General features: G+C 39.3%; 1 protein-coding gene across 2 annotated transcripts in view; it reads left to right on the forward strand.

The window, feature by feature from the left end:
* The first annotated feature begins 6,142 nt into the window (after positions 1-6,142).
* The window catches only part of rev3l (REV3 like, DNA directed polymerase zeta catalytic subunit), a 105,473-nt gene continuing 93,252 nt past the window's right edge, over positions 6,143-18,363 (forward strand). The window contains exon 1 of one of the 2 annotated variants that reach the window (XM_026291585.1): positions 6,143-6,713. In XM_026291585.1, the coding sequence (XP_026147370.1) occupies positions 6,575-6,713 (139 nt within the window). In that variant the 5' untranslated portion in view covers positions 6,143-6,574. The remainder of the gene's footprint in view (positions 6,714-18,363) is intronic. The other variant, XM_026291586.1, reaches the window with a different exon arrangement.

An 18,363-nucleotide genomic window follows, 5' to 3' on the forward strand; every position in this document is an offset into this window, starting at 1 on the left:
TAAACCGTGATCTCTGGGTGTTCGCACTTTGTGGTGAAGTCTGTGTGTTTCGCATCTGCACTGATTCATTTGTGGGCATCTCCGTTAATTGTCATCAGCAGCAGCTGTCACTCATTACTCATCCCCTATATTTTGGCTTGTCTCACGTCTTGTGTTTGTGAGATCGTTATTTAATGTCGTTGTCATGACCGATGTTACGGAAAACACGGAGAGGGAACCAATTGCATTTATTAAAGGGTAATCCAAACGGGTAAACAGTCCAAGCAGGGTCAAAACCAGAATATCCAAATCCTACAAGAAACAAACAAGAAGACAAGGCAAGGCAAGAACTGACGGACATGAATTAATATTCTAACATTAAACAAGGACTCCTTAACACAGACTCAGACAGACTGGGTATAAATACAAAGAAGGATAATGAGGGAACAGGAGACAGGAGGGGAACAATCAATTACTCAACAAGGAGGAAGGTGACCAAATAAGGGAACAGGAAGTGATAAGGTGACAGGCACCGTGAGAAAGGAGGAAATCTAGTGGAACCCCAGGGAACACAACCCAGACACTGTGACAATACTCCCCCTCTACGGAGCGGCTCCCAGACGCTCCACGACAAGACACGACACAGAGACCAGGAGGGAGGCGGACAGGTGGAGGCTCAGGAGGAGGGACGGAGGGCCAGACTCACTGAGGGGAACAGACAGAAACATAACAGAAACCAAGAAACACAAAACAGAAGTCCATGAAGGACATCATGTGGCGCCCACCAGGGTGGAGCAGAAGACCACCACAGCCGTGTGGTCAGGGCGGAAGCCCCCCAGGGCGGAGCAGAAGACCACCACAACTGTGTGGTCAGGACGGAAGCCCCCCAGGGCGGAGCAGAAGACCACCACAACCGTGAGGTCAGGACGGAAGCCCCCCAGGGTGGAGCAGAAGACCACTACATCCTTGTGGTCGAAGCCAGACTCCTCCAGGGTGGAGCGGAAGACCACCACAACCGTGTGGTCAGAGCGGAAGGCCCCAAGGGCGGACTCGACTCCGGAGAGTTCACTGGAACCTGACTCGACTCTGGAGAGTTCACTGGAACCTGACTCGACTCTGGAGAGTTCACTGGAACCTCACTCGACTTTGGAGAGTTCACTGGAAACTGACTCGACTCCGGAGAGTTCACTGGAACCTGACTCGACTCCAGAGGGTCAGCTGTGACTGTCTTCCTGTGCAGCGGCGCTGGGCAAACAGCCATCTTGGGCCATGACTCTGGATAGGCGGCCATCTTGTGCTGTGGTGCTGGGCTGGCGACCATCTTGTACTGTGGCACTGGACTGGTGGCCAATTTGGGCATTGGCGCTGAGTTAGCGGCCATCTTGTGCTGTGGCGCTGGGCTGACAGCCATCTTGTGCTGTGGAGCTGGACCGGTGGCCAATTTGGGCATTGGCGCTGGACTGGCGGCCATCTTGTACTGTGGCGCTGGACCAGTGGCCAATCTGGGCATTGGCGCTGGGCTGGCAGCCATCTTGGGCTGTGGCGCTGGAACGGTGGCCAATTTGGGCATTGGCACTGAGTTAGCGGCCATCTTGTGCTGTGGCGCTTGGCTGGTAGCCATCCTGGGCAGTGGTGCTGGGCTGACGACCACCCCGCCGGAAGAGACAGGAGTAGCTGGGGCATCCCACCGACACCGATGCTGCAGGTAGCGCACGAATTCCCAGAATTCCAGTGTCTCTAACTGTGCCATCTCCTCCTGAGACACTGGATCATCCAGCCAGCCATTAAAATAGTCCTTAAGGGCCGCATCTTTATAGCCCATGCACTCGGCCAGGGACCAGAACACCTGAGCCAGGGCACCCACTTCATTGCCCTCTTGGCGGAGGGCGGTCAACCGAAGGTACTTGGTTCACCGCTCCGCTATCTTGGCTGGAGAACGGAAAAACGACATACCGCAGGTTCCTACTGTGACGGAGTCCTTCTGTCACGACCGGTGTTACGGAAAACACGGAGAGGGAACCAATTGCAGGTAAGTAATTTATTAAAGGGTAATCCAAACGGGGAAACAGTACAAGCAGGGTCAAAACCAGAATATCCAAATCCAACAAGAAACAAACAAGAAGACAAGGCAAGGCAAGAACTGACGGACATGAATTAACATTCTAATATTAAACAAGGAATCCGTAACACAGACTCAGACAGACCGGGTATAAATACACAGAAGGATAATGAGGGAACAGGAGACAGGTGGGGAACAATCAATTACTCAACAAGGAGGAAGGTGACCAAATAAGGGAACAGGAAGTGATAAGGTGACAGACACCGTGAGAAAGGAGGACATCTAGTGAAACCCCAGGGAACGTCGTCTACCCTGTTTGTCGGCTTCAGTGTTGTCTGCGTTGGATGTCTGTGTTTTCCCAGAACCTCATCCACTCTACGCATTACCACTCAGCTACAAACACTTACCTTCGGCTCTATTCCCCACAGTTCCTGTGCCATCCTTTCCTGCTGCCTTCTCACCGCCATCATCCGGATTCCTCACCTCCTCACCACCACCTTGGATTATCGTCTTCTCAGCCTCATTGTTCCCTTGTGTTTATTTGTTTGTTTATTTTCATTAAAAACTGTTAACTCGCATTTGTTTCCAGCCTTTCCTTCATCCCACCGCCACAGTGTGTCCGTTCATTAATTTTAGATCCATATAATCTATAGAATAGCTCAATAAATTCTTGTTGAAGCCATATTGCCCCAGAACACCCACCACACAGCAGCTTACTGGTGGAGAGGAGACAGCGTGATGAAGCCAATCAGCAGATATGGGGATTGTTAGGAGGCCATGATGGTCAGAGGCCAATGGACGAATTTAGCCAGGATGCCGAGGTCACACCTCTACTCTTTTCGAAAGACATCCTGGGATTTTTACTGACCACAGAGTCAGGACCTCGGTTTAATGTCTCATCCGAAGGACAGTGCTTGTTGACAGTATAGTGTCCACATCACTACATTGGCGCGCTAGGATCCACAAAGACCCCAGGGTGAGCACCCCCTGCTGGCCTCACTAGCACCTCTTCCAACAGCAACCTAGTTTTCCCAGGAGGTCCCCGTCTAGAGCCGAAGATCTTTGCCCGAACCCGATGGGACCCGACAGGTTCGGTCGGGTTCGGGCTTAATTTATATTATTTTACGTGGGCTCGGGCCGGGCTCAGGCTCGCGTTCCGGTTTGCGAGGTAACCGAGCAGTCATGTGATGTGGTTCGATTAGCGCGAGAAAGATGGGAAAATAGATGCTGAGTAGGTGTAATAGAGGATTGCCTCGTTTTTTGGTTGCACCAGCAACTAAAGTAAAGTCTGAGTTGTGGAAAAGCTTTGAACATGTTTATAATGAGAATAATGAGTGAATAATGACGCAACATCAGTGAGCGCAGGAACGCGCTGAAGTCATCTACTGTGGACTCCACAAAAACATGTAGGCTTAGCCTATAATCTCTGTGAGTAAAGATTTTCAAATGCTAATTAAAAATGTATCTTAGTTTAATTTGTTAAAAAAAATACTTAATTGGTGCGTTGGTCTATTTATAGGCTAAATGAGCCAATGTCTATTTAGAGTGCTGAGATGTTTAGATGTTACAGACAGGGTTCTAAATTAACTTTTTTGATCACCAGCCAATGTGGCTGGTAACTTTCTAAAGTTACCAGCCAATCAGAATTTCCACTAGCCATTTTTTTTTTTTGATAAGAATAACAAATTATGAGTGCCACTGAATACATTTGATCATTTTATTAACATTGTTGGCATGAAAAACACATATAAAGTACAATGCATACAACAAAATATACACTGACTCAAATTAAAAATTATTAGTTCCCACCACGAAATTGCTTGTTTTGTTTTTTTCTTTCGCGTAACTTATATGCGGCAATCCTGACAAAGCATTACGACATTCTTGTTATCAAACACAAGCCATTCATGACCCGTCAGCCATTTGGCATTAAATTTTCTTTTCTTTGTTTCTCTGTCGATATCCTCATCCCCTGCCATGTTCCTCTTTTTGTCCCCAGAAATCTGTCCCAACCACCGCCGCATTTAGTTTAATCTTAATTTTTTTCTTTAATAGCTAACTCCCTCCTCTTTCATTCTATGCTCCCTGCTCTGGCTCCATTCGTTCTTCTTCCTTATGTTTTCTGATGGACGCTCTATTCGTTTCCATGTTTTTTCGCACTGGTTTCACTGCAAACTGCGTGCAGCCAATGGGCATATGAAACATCATCATGTAGCATTACAGCGCTGTGTTCATGGGAAATGTAGGAAGTGCTTCCAGGGGGATAAATGACCGAGAACAGAGCCTCATGTCATGCATCACCAACCAAACTGGCTAGTAAGTTTTAATTAACACCCGCCAAAATGAATTTTGAATGTTAATTTAGAACCCTGGTTACAGAGGACTTGTTTTATTTCTTTATTCCAATTTTCAAGTGGCCTAGTCTACATTAGTTATGAATAAATTATGTTAAAACGTATAAATGACTTATTCTTGACAAAAGGCAAAAGAGCTGTGTGTGCGCGCACATTTGAATAAATGTTGGGTTGTAAACGGGTTCGGCTTTTAGAAAACTGTCAATCAAAATGTACTTGTCAGGCTCGGGTCCTGTCAGGCCTAGCTTTTAAGGCCCGATTACAGCTCTACTTCCATCTATGTACTGACCAGGCTTAGCCCTGCTTAGCTTCAGTGGGGTTTTGTAAGTATTGTCTTGAGTGGTGTATTTTAAGATTAAACTTTCCCAGATCTTGTGCTACCTAGCCTGTAGCGTATAAATTATCATTCTGTTTGTGTTATATTGTTCATGAAGTAATCTAGACAGAATTTTAAGGATATACTGAATTTTAAGTTCAGTGGACGAACCGTTTATTGAAGTATAAACTAGTCCAATTTGGATTTCAATTAAATTTCAATTTAAGCAATTTGAGTCTCCAGATTTGATTCTTCTCAAAATAAATGAGCTAATATTTCCTTACACGCTAATCCCTGTCTGTGTGAATCAGGGCCTATATGTATTGAGGGCACCATAACTTTTGTTTTGTTTTAAATAAAAGAATCACTTGTTTTACTTAAATGTGATGATATTTTCCTGTTCAAATAGTTTGATTAAATCGTATGGGGACACAAATAAATATTTGCATTTAAACAGAAGGATGTTGTTTACTTTGAATCACCCTTTTTTTTCCAAGACCATATTAATTGCATTCCTGCAGGTTCTCTGATTGAAAAGAGTAAAAATCAAGATTGGTTTGATCATATTTCCATGTAGATTCAATGTTAAATAAGTGGTTTAAGTTGAATAAATGTTGGATTTTTTTTTTTTTTTTTCAATGTTACAATGTTAAACAGCTGTGGTTGTACAGTAAGCTATCATTGGTCCTAATGGACAATGGACCGGCAGCTGTGTCCACCATAATATCGAAGTAAGTGCGCATCATTGATCATTGTTCTCGTTAAAATATTTATCGTAACATGTGATCTGCAGTTTAGTTCAAAGATGAATTATTGTGAACCTATAGCACTCCTCGCTGTCATTAAAACATAGCATACCACATGAAATGATGTAGCCTATTGTTCATAAAATTATGTTTTTTTTGTGTGTGTAAAATTATCTCTATTAATGCGAGTGGAGTATTTAATGTAAATGTGTATAAATCGACATGAAAACAGAGTTTTAAATCGTTGTTTACTTCATTACCTTTCTTACTTCAGGAAAAAGAATTCGTACGCATGAATGAATAAGCATGAATAGATTTTAAAAAATCGTCCAACCCAACAGGTAGTGGCAGCAGTAAGAAGTAATTTGGTGGAAACGTCTGTTAATTATATTAGCTGCATCTGATATCGCATACTAAGAAGTTAAACAAAAGCTCGCGCGTTTCCTAATTTATTTCAATGATATGTTTTGGATCATCTCTGCTCAACCCTATGGTTCAACCACCTTATGAATAGCCTACATGTATACATATATAATCTGAGGCTTTTATTGCATTGAAATATCCCTGTTATTTCCGACTCTAGAGCCTAACATGTGCCAATCAGCACGCTTGTCTTCTGATAAACCAATCCGAAGGCATCTTGTCTTTAGTGCGGACCAATAGGAGCAGAGACAGCGTGGAGCTTCCTTTTCCAGCAGAAGTGAACTATCTGACCTAGCGGCTGGGTGCAAGGAATGCTGCAGTGCACTCTACGTGGTTATGGGAGGAATGGGAATGATTAGGATTGCCCAACAGTGTCGAGATCGTATTGCAGTAGTGAGAGTATACAATAGATTTTTCTTTTAAAATTAAATACGTGTTGTATTCAATCCGTTCTGTAAGGAACTATGGATGTGCATTCTTTCAGCATAGGATTATCGAATGATTATCGCGATCCATATTTCTGCAAATCACGCTCTGCTTAAAGCCGCCAAGGTCCAAGCAGTCTTCTGCAGAAACACAAAACATCGGTGCACCTAAAAGGGAAAGCTCGGATCGACTGCTGCCTGTGCTTTTATTATTATTATTATTATTTGTATCATTAGTAATCTCATGCTTGCCCTTCAGAACCGAACAGAACATGTTTTCAGTGCGGATCGTCACGGCGGATTATTACATGAGCAGTCCGATCAGAGAGTTGGACGTCTGTTACTCTGAGTTCAGAGAGAGCGATGTCAAGAAAGTGCCCGTGGTGCGGATATTTGGGGCCACACCAGCAGGTATGCATGCATTCATTTGTGTGTTCATACACCGTGAAACATCAGCTAACTGTTGACATTCGGGTCTACGGTAAAAAAAAAAAAAAACTTTGTAATTTGACAGTTTCTGGGTCTGTTTTTTTTTTTTTTTTTTTTTTTTTGGTGTTTGAGTGGTTTTGCTCCATACGCCATGTTGTAAACACGTCTGACCGCCATGTGGACGTGTTTACTCCGATCGTATAAGCCATCTCTTCTGCCCATTCCTATGTTGTATTACAAGACCCAAAACCACATAAAACGAAAGCAACAAATAACATCTGTGCCCATATTTATGTGTCTGTTTTCATTTTTATGTGATCGTAATACTGGCTGGCTTTTTCGTCGTTGTGGATTAGATCGCAGGGAGAAGGACGGTAAAGAACTGGTGTGTGGCTGGGGGGTGTCATTGTTCTGGAGTAGTGATATTAGTGAAAATTAAAATTATAAAGTGGCATTAATTTGACTTGGTTTCACAAGACATAGAATGTACAGTCTTTTTCTATTAAAATGGAAAATATATAAAAAAATTATAATTATTTTGCTAATCCTGCAATCAAATATTCCACTCCCTAACTGAGGGGGGTCATTGTTCTGGAGTTTTGATATTAGTGAAAATTAAAATTATAATGTGACATTAAAGTCTCTCTCTCTTATTGTTTAAATAACTGCTTATTCATAAAAAAACCCCCTGCTATTTCTATCTAATTCAATTTGATTTTTTTTTTAACTAGCATCACACATTGACCAACCATTACATTTCTTATTTTTTTTTGAGAACATCATATTCTTGCATTAAACAAAGTTGACAAATATTTAAATCTCTTAATTACATTTTGAATGTCCAGGTGTTCAGGTGGCACTGTAGCACTGATATATGTTTGACAAAATAATAAATACACTATACCTAGCTAGATCTAAATCCAGAGGACCATTTGTATCATCATCATTGTGTTCCGTCCTAAAATGCAGTTACACCATTTTCACTATAGGCATAATAGTATAACTTTCTGTAAAGTTGCTTTGAAAAAAGTGCTTTACTAATAAATAATAAATAAAAAGTGTTGGTGTTGTCCTGAAAATAATTTAAATTGGTTTTACAAGATGTGAAAGTACAATCTTTTTCTATTAACATGTATAATATATAAAAATGGATAATTATTTGGCTAATCTTGCAATCAAATATTCCGCTCCCTAACTCCCTCAGATAAATAATTTCAGTGAGTTCAGTGGTTTGGTCTTTAGCAGACTGAGCTCAGAGTTTAATGTGTCTTGTAACGCTCTTGCTGTAAGCATAAAAGTTTTAAGGAGTTTTATTGCCGTTACAACAGATTGTGTTCCTGACTGTGGATCTGCTCCTCCTTGCACTGGCTGTTCTGTCCAGCCAGCCAGATGCTCTTGAGCTCTAACTTTAACATGCTGCTTGCTTACCACGCTTGATGTAAGGAAGTACCTGAACCTTATTATTGTGCATCTGTTCCTTTTTTATTTTATGTATTTATTTATTTATATTTTTACATAATCAGTGTTTTAAGAAACTTTAACTTGAATAAAGCAGTCAGATTAACATGATCCTAACTGGTTGGTTGCAGCCACTAATACAGACTGTTCAGTCCAGCCAGTCACAACGCAGATGCATTGAAGAGGTTAGTTTTGCACCTTAGCAAAGGAGATAGGTATAAAAAGTCTGGGCCTTGTATGTATATATATATATATATATATATATATATATATATATATATATATATATATATATATATATACACACACACACACACACATACACACACACACACACACACACACACACAAACACAGTACAGACCAAAAGTTTGAACACACCTTCTCATTCAAATAGTTTTCTTTATTTTCATGACTATGAAAATTGTAGAGTCACGCTGAAGGCATCAAAACTATGAATTAACACATGTGGAATTATATTTGGAATTATATACATAACAAAAAAGTGTGAAACAACTGAAAATATGTCATATTCTAGGTTCTTCAAAGTAGCCACCTTTTGCTTTGATTACTGCTTTGCACACTCTTGGCATTCTCTTGATGAGCTTCAAGAGGTAGTCACCTGAAATGGTGTTCCAACAGTCCTGAAGGAGTTCCCCAAAAGATACTTAGCACTTGTTGGCCCTTTTGCCTTCAGTCTGTGGTCCAGCTCACCCCTAAACCATCTGGATTGGGTTCAGGTCCGGTGACTGTGGAGGCCAGGTCATCTGGCGCAGCACCCCATCACTCTCCTTCTTGGTCAAATAGCCCTTGATGCCTTCAGTGTGACTCTACAATTTTCATAGTCATGAAAATAAAGAAAACTCTTTGAATGAGAAGGTGTGTCCAAACTTTTGGTCTGTACTGTATATGTATATATATATGGTAATTGATTACATGATGTGGCAATTAAAGGTGCTGTAGGGAACTTTTGTAAAAAAATATTTTTTACATATTTATTAAACCTTTCATTATGTTCTGACAGTAGAATATGAGACAGATAATCTGTGAAAAAAATCAAGCTCCTCTGGCTCCTCCCAGTGGTCCTATTGCCATTTGCAGAAAGTCATGCGCTCCCGGTAAGAAAACAACCAATCAGAGCTGCGGTCCGTAACTTTGTTTGTGTTCAAAATGTAGGAAAATGAACATAATAAGCAAGTACACCATGAATCCATTTTCCAAACCGTGTTTTTAGCTTGTCCTGAATCACTAGGGTACACCTATAATAAGTGTTTATATTCGGACTATTTTAGATTGCTTCGGGGGTACCGCGGCGGAGTAACCCAGTAACTTTGTGATTCTTCATAGACATAAACAGAGAGAAGTAGCTCCGGCTACAATGTTCTTCCGCAAGACACAAGCAGTTCTGTTTATTAACCGCTAGAGCTTCAAAAGTTCCCTACCGCAGCTTTAATTAATCTAATTAATCGCACATAAAATTTGGCTGGAAAATTACTCCCAAAATATAATTTAAAGTCATAATTGTGTAAAGCATCAAACAGACATTGAAATAAGTAGCATCAGCAAGAAACATTTAGTTTATTAAAATTATCACAAATGCTCTTTTGGACCATGAGGGTGAGTAAATTACTCTTGGCTCTCTGTAAGGCTAATATTGCTAAAGATACCACTGTCTCTGCCTGTTTCCACTACTGCTGCCTTCAAGTGCTACCAGAATCATGAATAGGAATGTGGTAGTTAAAAATTAATTTATTCTGTTCTCTTGTATTATAAATGCCTGTCTATGAATATAACGATAAAAATATAGTTCTAAAAATCATCTTCAGTATTAAAGAATAGAAGAGTCCACACCAAAACTATAGCGATAAACAAAGAGAAAAAATATAATTGGAATCACTTTGAGAATATTTTTTTTTTCCAGCTCAAGAATTTAAAGCGGCAGACACGCGTGCACTTATAATAAACAGAAGACATTGTCCACTGGTGTGGACGCTAATATCATTATCTTTATAGTTCCCTTCCGAGGGAACTTTGAACTGCATCCTGTAGAGGTCGCTATCGGGAACGCTTTTAGTGTGACGTATACATCTAAACATGACAATAACATTGGTCGGCGACAGCCTGTGACGTCACTACCAGGCACGACCACAGTATAAAACGGCACCAGGAGAGCACTCCATCCTCTTCTTCATATTCAAATGAGCTTGATGGGATCGCAGATGGACATGGTTGATGAGTTGAAAAAGGGTCTTTCCATTCCAAAGGTCAGGTTCTATAACCGGATGAGGTGGCAGAGTTCTTGCAGATCTTGCTCTCCGTGCCACTAAGCAGGCCGTCACTGCCATTGGCAGATCCATGGCAGCCATAGCAGGGTTTTTCCTGGGTCAAAACTGGTCTTCGGTGGTGGCTGACCAACATGGTCATCCACACACAGCAACCCTAGTACCCAAATGATCCGCAAGCCCAATATTGACAATAAATGTTAAATTTAAAATTAATACAAAGAAACATTTTGTGATATTTTTTTCTTATCCTGTTTATTCATGAAAAAATAATCACTGTCATCCTTTCTTGCACTCTTTGCAAAAAAAAGCTGTGATTTTTTTTCCACGACTGGCTTTCATAGTTTAGAAAGATAAAATCATTTTTTGATAGACCTGATAATTATTTTAGTATAATCATATCAATTATAAAGTAGCATTAAAAATGTAGCGTTAAAAGGTGTAATAATGTAATTTTTTACCATATAAAATTTTATAAAATTAGTAGCTAGCTAGCAACAGCTTGCTTTGTGCTTTGATCTAGTGTCAACTTTAAATGATTTTATAGGTAATTTACTACACATTGTCATAGGCCTATACATACTGTGGATTATTAAGGCAAAATTTTACTAAACCTATTGCTAAATGGGGTAAGCACACAAACTTTCTCATTTCAGATGTGTATGTTCTTCTAAGAAGTAATGATTCATTATACACCAATTCAGACACTGATGGGCAGTGCTTTAACCATTCATTATAATAAATCAGCTCAAAGGAGTCATTAGGTGGTGAATCGGACTTAAGCGGACGTGTTGTGTGGGAATTAGGGCTATGCCGGTATCAAATCTTCCTGTTGCGATTAATTGCTCATGCTTTTATCACGGTAAACGGTATTGTTACAGTATTGAAATGTAGTTTAAAAAGTGCTCATAATACACTATAACAGATTAAAAAGCGTTTTTTCTTTTAACAAAAATAGCTGAACATTTAAATGCAATAAAGCAATACAGAAAAATATATAAAGTTAAAAGTTTTGCATAGGTTAAAATGTAAAAGAACTATAAAGACCCATAGATATCACTTTACAATAAGATATCATTAGTTAACCATTAACATGCACAATGAGCAATAGCTACATTTGCTACAGAAGTTATTCTCATCTTAATAAAAAAATTAAAGTTTTTGTTCATGTTAGCTCATTAAATAACACAGTTGCTACTTTAGATTATAACAACGTGTTATTAAATATTGGAATACCTAAGATGAATGAATATTCAGAAGAATATTTAATTGGCAGTTTATGTTAACTGATGAATTAACTAATGTTAAAAATGAAGCCCTAATGTAAAATGTAAATTGACAATAAAAAAATAAAAACACTTTTAAACAATATTTATGGCATGTTGTAGTCCAGATTAAAATAACCAATTAAGTCTTAATACTTAGGTATTTGGCACTGTGATGAACATCATAGCAAATACACAAATCTGATTGGCTATTTAAAATTATTTAAATATGTTTTAGAAATTAGGGCAGCTGGTTTATTTGTGGGGTTTCAAGGGTAAGGACTGCATTTTCTGCAGTTTAGCGCCATCTGGTGTCAGAGAGTGAATGTGCTTTCATTCAGCGCATTTCTCATGTGTTCCCCCATGTGCTTCTCATGCGTGCTTGTTTACATTAGAGCGCACACGTGTCTTTCAAGCAGCATACAGCTGTGTTGTGCATTTTGAACAGTTGATGGGAATAGAATTTTTAAAATGCATTCCAAATTCTAAAAAATTTGTAATATATAATTATTCATGGTATTTATAAGTGCCCACGATAACAATATTGTGCTTATTAATTACCGTCATATATCACATTACCGAATACCGGCACAAGTCTGGTGAAAATCCTGGCTGTTAGGACATCGTGAAAGATTTGTCAACACTAGGGGTGTAACGGTACATGTATTCGTACTGGACCGTTTTGGTATAGGGCTTTCGGTACAGTGCACGAGTGTACCGAATGACCGAATGCAATATATTGTATGCGGAACATAGGTACATTTTCGTGTTTCCAAACGAACATATTAAGTGGCGGAAGTCTCTGCGTTCAGCGCAAATCCTGCCCTGCAGCTGATTCTAAGGCCGGTGAGACACTGGATGTGTGGCGTTTCTGCTGCGTGCCAGTTGTGTGGTGGCTGCTTCGCGTTTTCTGTGTCTTTACACACCAGAAGCGTGTCTGATGTGGCGCTGGCGCGCTGCTGCTACTATAGGTGACATAGAGGGAGACCGCCGACAGAGCAAGCACTTGTCTTCACGACAACATAAAGCCTACTGATAAAGGGAAAAATAGACTATGTTTGACAGGTGCAATATGCCAGTGTGTCACCGGCCTAAGGTTTTCAAAAGGCATCATGCGAGTGTGAACATCACTAAAACTAGGAAAAAAACTATTGTAATTCAAACGCAGCTCCCGTTGGCATTTAAACAGACCTTTGCTCTTAATTCCGATCGGTCCAACGCAATAATGAAATCTGAGCAGGTCTAAAGACTGAAACTGTTGATGCTGCATTTTACACTTTGGAAAAGTTATTTATATATATATATATATATATATATATATATATATATATATATATAAATATAATATAATATATATATATATATATATATATATATATATATATATATATATATATATATATATATATATATATATTTATTTATTTTTTCTAAATATGAGCAGGCCTACAAGCTGGGATTGGTAATGATGCACTGTTATCATAGTTATTTATTTATTTATATTTTTAATTATATTTTATTATATGATATTGGTTTGAGACTGAGAGTATTTTATTTAGTGGAGAACTTTGCAGCAGTATTTAATTTCTTATTCTTTTTTTTATTTTATATTTATATATTTTTTTTTACAAATTTAAATTTAAATTTAAATTTAAATTTAATTTATATATATTTTATTAAAAAGTATAAAAAAGTAAGTAAACAAATTGTTAAAAAAGGTCTATAGTAATAAACAACCTGCAGTTTAATGTTTCCATTTCTTTCCCTTACTGTACCAAAAATGAACCGAACCGTGACTTTAAAACCGAGGTACGTACCGAATTGTGATTTTTGCGTACCGTTACACCCCTAGTCAACACACACACACACACACACCAAACACTTCAAAACTTTTTTGCGTTTATTTAAAGTTATGTCAGTTGCATGTGCGGAATGCTTGTCACAAGTTGTAAGAGAAGATAACTTTTTTTGACTGCAATTCGCACCCAGTGGTAATTCAGCAAACATATTTTCCGAATGCACCACGTGAAACATGGATTCGGTCTTCCGACCTTTAGGATCCATTGATTTTGATGCGAGGGAGAGAGCAGAGAAAGAACTGAAGATGTAGAGTGCCCACGCGGGGGAGGGGCGATGTGCCCGTTCTCTCTGTCAGTAGTCTGCTTCACTCACAAAACCCAATTACAGATCAAATAATCCCTGCATAGTGGTTACGGAGATGGTTGCATTACAGTCTCCTATGCTGGACCTAGTGTTGTCACGGTACCAAAATTTCAGTATTCTTTACCAATACCAGTGAAAATCCATGGTTATTGGTACCAGTTTCGGTATCAAAGCAAAACACTTCTGCCAGCAGGAGGCGCTTGTAGAGCAGGTTTGAGAGGTTTATCCAGTAACGGCTGTAATCAAATGAGCGCCAAGTCATCCATAATTTTCTGAAGACAACCAGTTTCCTTCATAAATACATAAAAATTTATTTTTACACACTCAGTGCTCATGTCTATTCAAGGAAGTCAAAGCCATTTGGGAAATCTATTTGTGCCGATCATTTTTGAAATTGTAGCAGGCCGCCACAAATAAATCAATGTATGGGAAACACAATGAAACCACTTGAAACATTTTCATTTGATCAAGGCGTCTGTTTTTAAAGTGTTTTCTTAGTTTGGTGTGTTTCCTCCTTTTGATGTCACCATCTCTCAGTGCTTTTATAAAGATGGATAGAGATGGACCTTTTGGATAGTGCATCAAAAAACAAGTTGAACGGGTACTCCGTACGACTGGTACTTGTTTTTTTTTTTTTTTTAAAGAGCTGAATGAAGTTAAGAGAAAACAAATAATGCACACTATAACCTTCTAAACAATTATATGAATAAATCATAAAGTAAATAAATAATTATTCCTTTTATTCTTGCCAATTTTAAGGAATAACCAATAAAATGACTGAAGTGAAAGGAGTCTCTTCAGATAAAGTTTCTGTTGATTACATTACTCCAGTAGGTGGCAAAAATCGACTAATTTTTTTCATTTAATCATTTATTCATTAAGTTTTGAGAAGCAAGTGGGCAGGATTAGTTTTGAAAACCTGGCAATACTGATCTGAACGTGCTGAAGATGTACTTCTAATCACAGAATTAGAGCTGCAACTAACGATTATTTTTTATGTCGACTACTCTAACAATTATTTTTATAAAAATAAATTATTAGTCTTGTGTTCTTTTTTTTTTTATTAGCTAATGAATCCTTTGGATAACTTTACAAAAAAATATAAGCACAACCTGTATTAATTTTTTGTCCAAAAAATACTTAAATGTGGTTGAAGTTTTTACAGTAGAAAAAAAATAAAGAAGCAAAGAAAATTATTTTACAGTGGTAAATATGAGTTAACGATAGCGTTTATAATTAAACCACAGTAGCCACAAATGTACAGTTCTCTGAGATGTCATGAAATGTTCTTTAGCATCACAAACCATAAAATGTAGTCAGGGTTCTGCTATGGTTTTTCATAATGGGTAAACACAGGTCACAAGTTAACACGATCACATTTCCTTGATTCAGCAGCTGCACGATGTGCCGCCAAGAGTCCTGTCTTGAATCCTGAGATCTGGAGCTGATTCTGTGTAGATCGATAGCCCGGTGGTTCGTGACTGTTGTCTTGCGGCTCTGTCTTTTAACGCTTGTTCGAAACCCTCGACAACACAGACTTGCTTTATTTTTTATTTTTTTGTTTATCTTACTTACTTCAGCCTCTACAGGTGATCATACCAATAACTTGTAATCCTTACAAGAATATCAGAATCATGCAATGAGCAAGTCTGTGTTTATCAGACACTTAATAATATCACATCAGTTTGTGCTTTTAGAATCGCCAAATCTGCTGCGGTCGTTCCATCACATCTGCAATTTTTTTATTTTTTGCACAGCCCTACCATCTAGTTAACAAAGCTAAACAGCATTGCCCTTTGTGTAATAAGTTACAGAAACTGTTAAACGCACCAACTTAAATAATAAAATACACTTACCTTTTGTGGTCCATAAACAACGCCTTCTCCAGACAAAGAAGGAACTGCTCCATCTTTCAAGAATAATCTTTGTTTGAATCTGGCATTAAAGCTGCGGTAGGTAACTCTTGATGCTCTAGCGGTTAATAAACATAACTGCTTGCGTCTTGCAGAAGAACATCGTAGGCGGAACTACTTCTCTCTGTTTATGTCTATGAAGAATCACAAAGGTACTGGGTTACTCCGCCGCGGTACCCCCGAAGCAATCTAAAATAGTCAGAATATAAACACTTATTATAGGTGCACCCTAGTGATTCAGGACAAGCTAAAAAAACGTTTTGGAAAATGGATTCATGGTGTACTGGCTTATTATATAAATTTTTCTACATTTTGAACATAAACAAAGTTACGGACCGCAGCTCTGATTGGTTGTTTTCTTACCGGGAGTGATGGATTTCTGCAAATGGCAATCGGACCACTGGGAGGAGCCAGAGGAGCATAGGCCTACGCTGAGTTTCATTTATGATGAGATGCGCTCTAGTTCACAGTGCAGTGCAAGTGAACGCGGCGCGCTGGCGCTTCCATGTCGCGGTTATCATTGTCTGCTATATTTGCTTTTTATTTATTAAAATACATGCAATTGGTTGATGAAACATTTATTAAAATGAAGATAAAATTTGTACAAAACGAAATTCGTTTTTAAGAAAGGTTTTCTACAAAGTAAAATTTAATGAAGTGGTAAATATCATGTCTGACAATTTACAAAACTTCATTAAGTGGTAAAAACCATGTCTCCCGATATATTGCGCATCTTATGATCCTATCTAAAAAATGAAAATAATTTTTGATAAAAAATTTTGTAAAAAATATTTTAATGACACGGTTTTGGCAGTTATAAAGTTCTAATGACGGTGTTCAACTGTAACCGCCGGTCTCACGGTTACATACTAACCGTCACACCCCTACGAACAATGCGCTTTCACTTTAATTCAGTGCCTGCAGCACAGCAAAAATAGACTCAGTAGGTTAACAATCGCTGCACTGTTGCAAACGCGCAACCGCTCCTTGAACGCACTGACGGACCCCAACCTTCGTGCAATATGAACGCTGGAATCCGTTAACATGGGTGTGTAAAAAAATACGCACTGCAGACGGAGTATGTGTGAAACAGGCTTTATAACATAACACCAGAGCACTACTGTGTTTACCCTCACCACACCTCGCACTAGAAGTGCAACATTGTAAAGGGTCCGTCTGAAACCGTGTCACGCGGCCGTGGCACAGCATAACGTTCGTTCTGAACGTTGAGTAATTAAATACATCGGTATGGCCGTATATTAAAAATTTATATTGTAACCAAAATATACACCGGTTTTCGGTATGAACTGGTATACCGCTCAGCACTAACTTGTAGTCACTGAAAATCTGTATGCCGTCACATGCGTCTGGGTCAGAGTTGGAAAAGTGTTCTTCTACCTTCAGCTTGTAGCAGTACTTGGCCTTTTTGATGCCCCTTTTCAGGTTAGCCCTGGACTTGCTGTAGGCCTGAGTGTCATCTGACCTGAAGGCAGTGTTGCGGGCTTTCAGCAGAAGTCGCACCTCCTTGTTCATCCATGGATTCTGATTAGGGTATGTTGTGATCTGTTTTTCTTTTGTGACACTGTCAATGGTGGTGTTGATGTAATCCGGTGCAGAGGAGGTATAGATATCAATGTTCGTGTGAGAGCCACAGGCAGCCTAAGAAGTCCTGAAGTAAAGAGTCTGCTCCAGCTGGCCACACTTTGATGGTCCTCACTGATGGCTTCACACGGTTGATGAGGGGTGAATACTTAGGGGTGAGAAACAAAGAAAAGTGATCAGACTGTCCAAGGTGGGGTAGGGTTGTCACGATGTAAGCTCTATCAATGTTTGTATAAACATGATCCAAAGTTTTGTCTCATCTAGTGTGTTTGGAAACATGCTGATGGAATTTGGGGAGCACTATCTTTAATTTGGAGTGATTAAAGGGGGGGGGGGAGCCGTTGTTAACTGAGAAGATGCGCCAATAAACGCTGAAAATGAAGTGGATTTGCGCATCTTCTCTTTTAACAATGGCTCTGTGTAGTAACAGCTGCTCTATGTGAAATCACGCACCTGATGGAATTAACAGCTGATTAGATAACTGGCTTTACTGACGAGATGCGCATAACGATCGGCCGATCGTGATCGGAGCACCCCTAGTGTAGCAAGCACAGAACCATATCCGCTATATACAAACCCGATTCCAAAAAAGTTGGGACACTGTACAAATTGTGAGTAAAAAAGGAATGGAATAATTTACAAATCTCATAAACTTATATTTCATCCACAATAGAATATAGATAACATAACAGATGTTGAAATGCCGCATTTCTACCGCAGGAACTTTACCCAGGAACTAGGGACTTTGGCCTGGTACTTGGTGAGTTTCCACCGCAGGAACCAGGAACTAAATAAAGTTCCGGGTAAAAAAATGCCCCTCAGAAAGTCCCTGCTGGCGAGGTGGTACTTTTTCAAAGTTCCGGAACTTTCGGAGGCGGGACTTTGGCGCTAAACATGCTGATTGGTTGAGTTCATGCAGGACTGGTAGAGTTCAACCACCATTTATTCG

This window comes from Carassius auratus, chromosome 20 (genome assembly GCF_003368295.1).
Source record: "Carassius auratus strain Wakin chromosome 20, ASM336829v1, whole genome shotgun sequence".
Classification (NCBI taxonomy): Eukaryota; Metazoa; Chordata; class Actinopteri; order Cypriniformes; family Cyprinidae; genus Carassius; species Carassius auratus.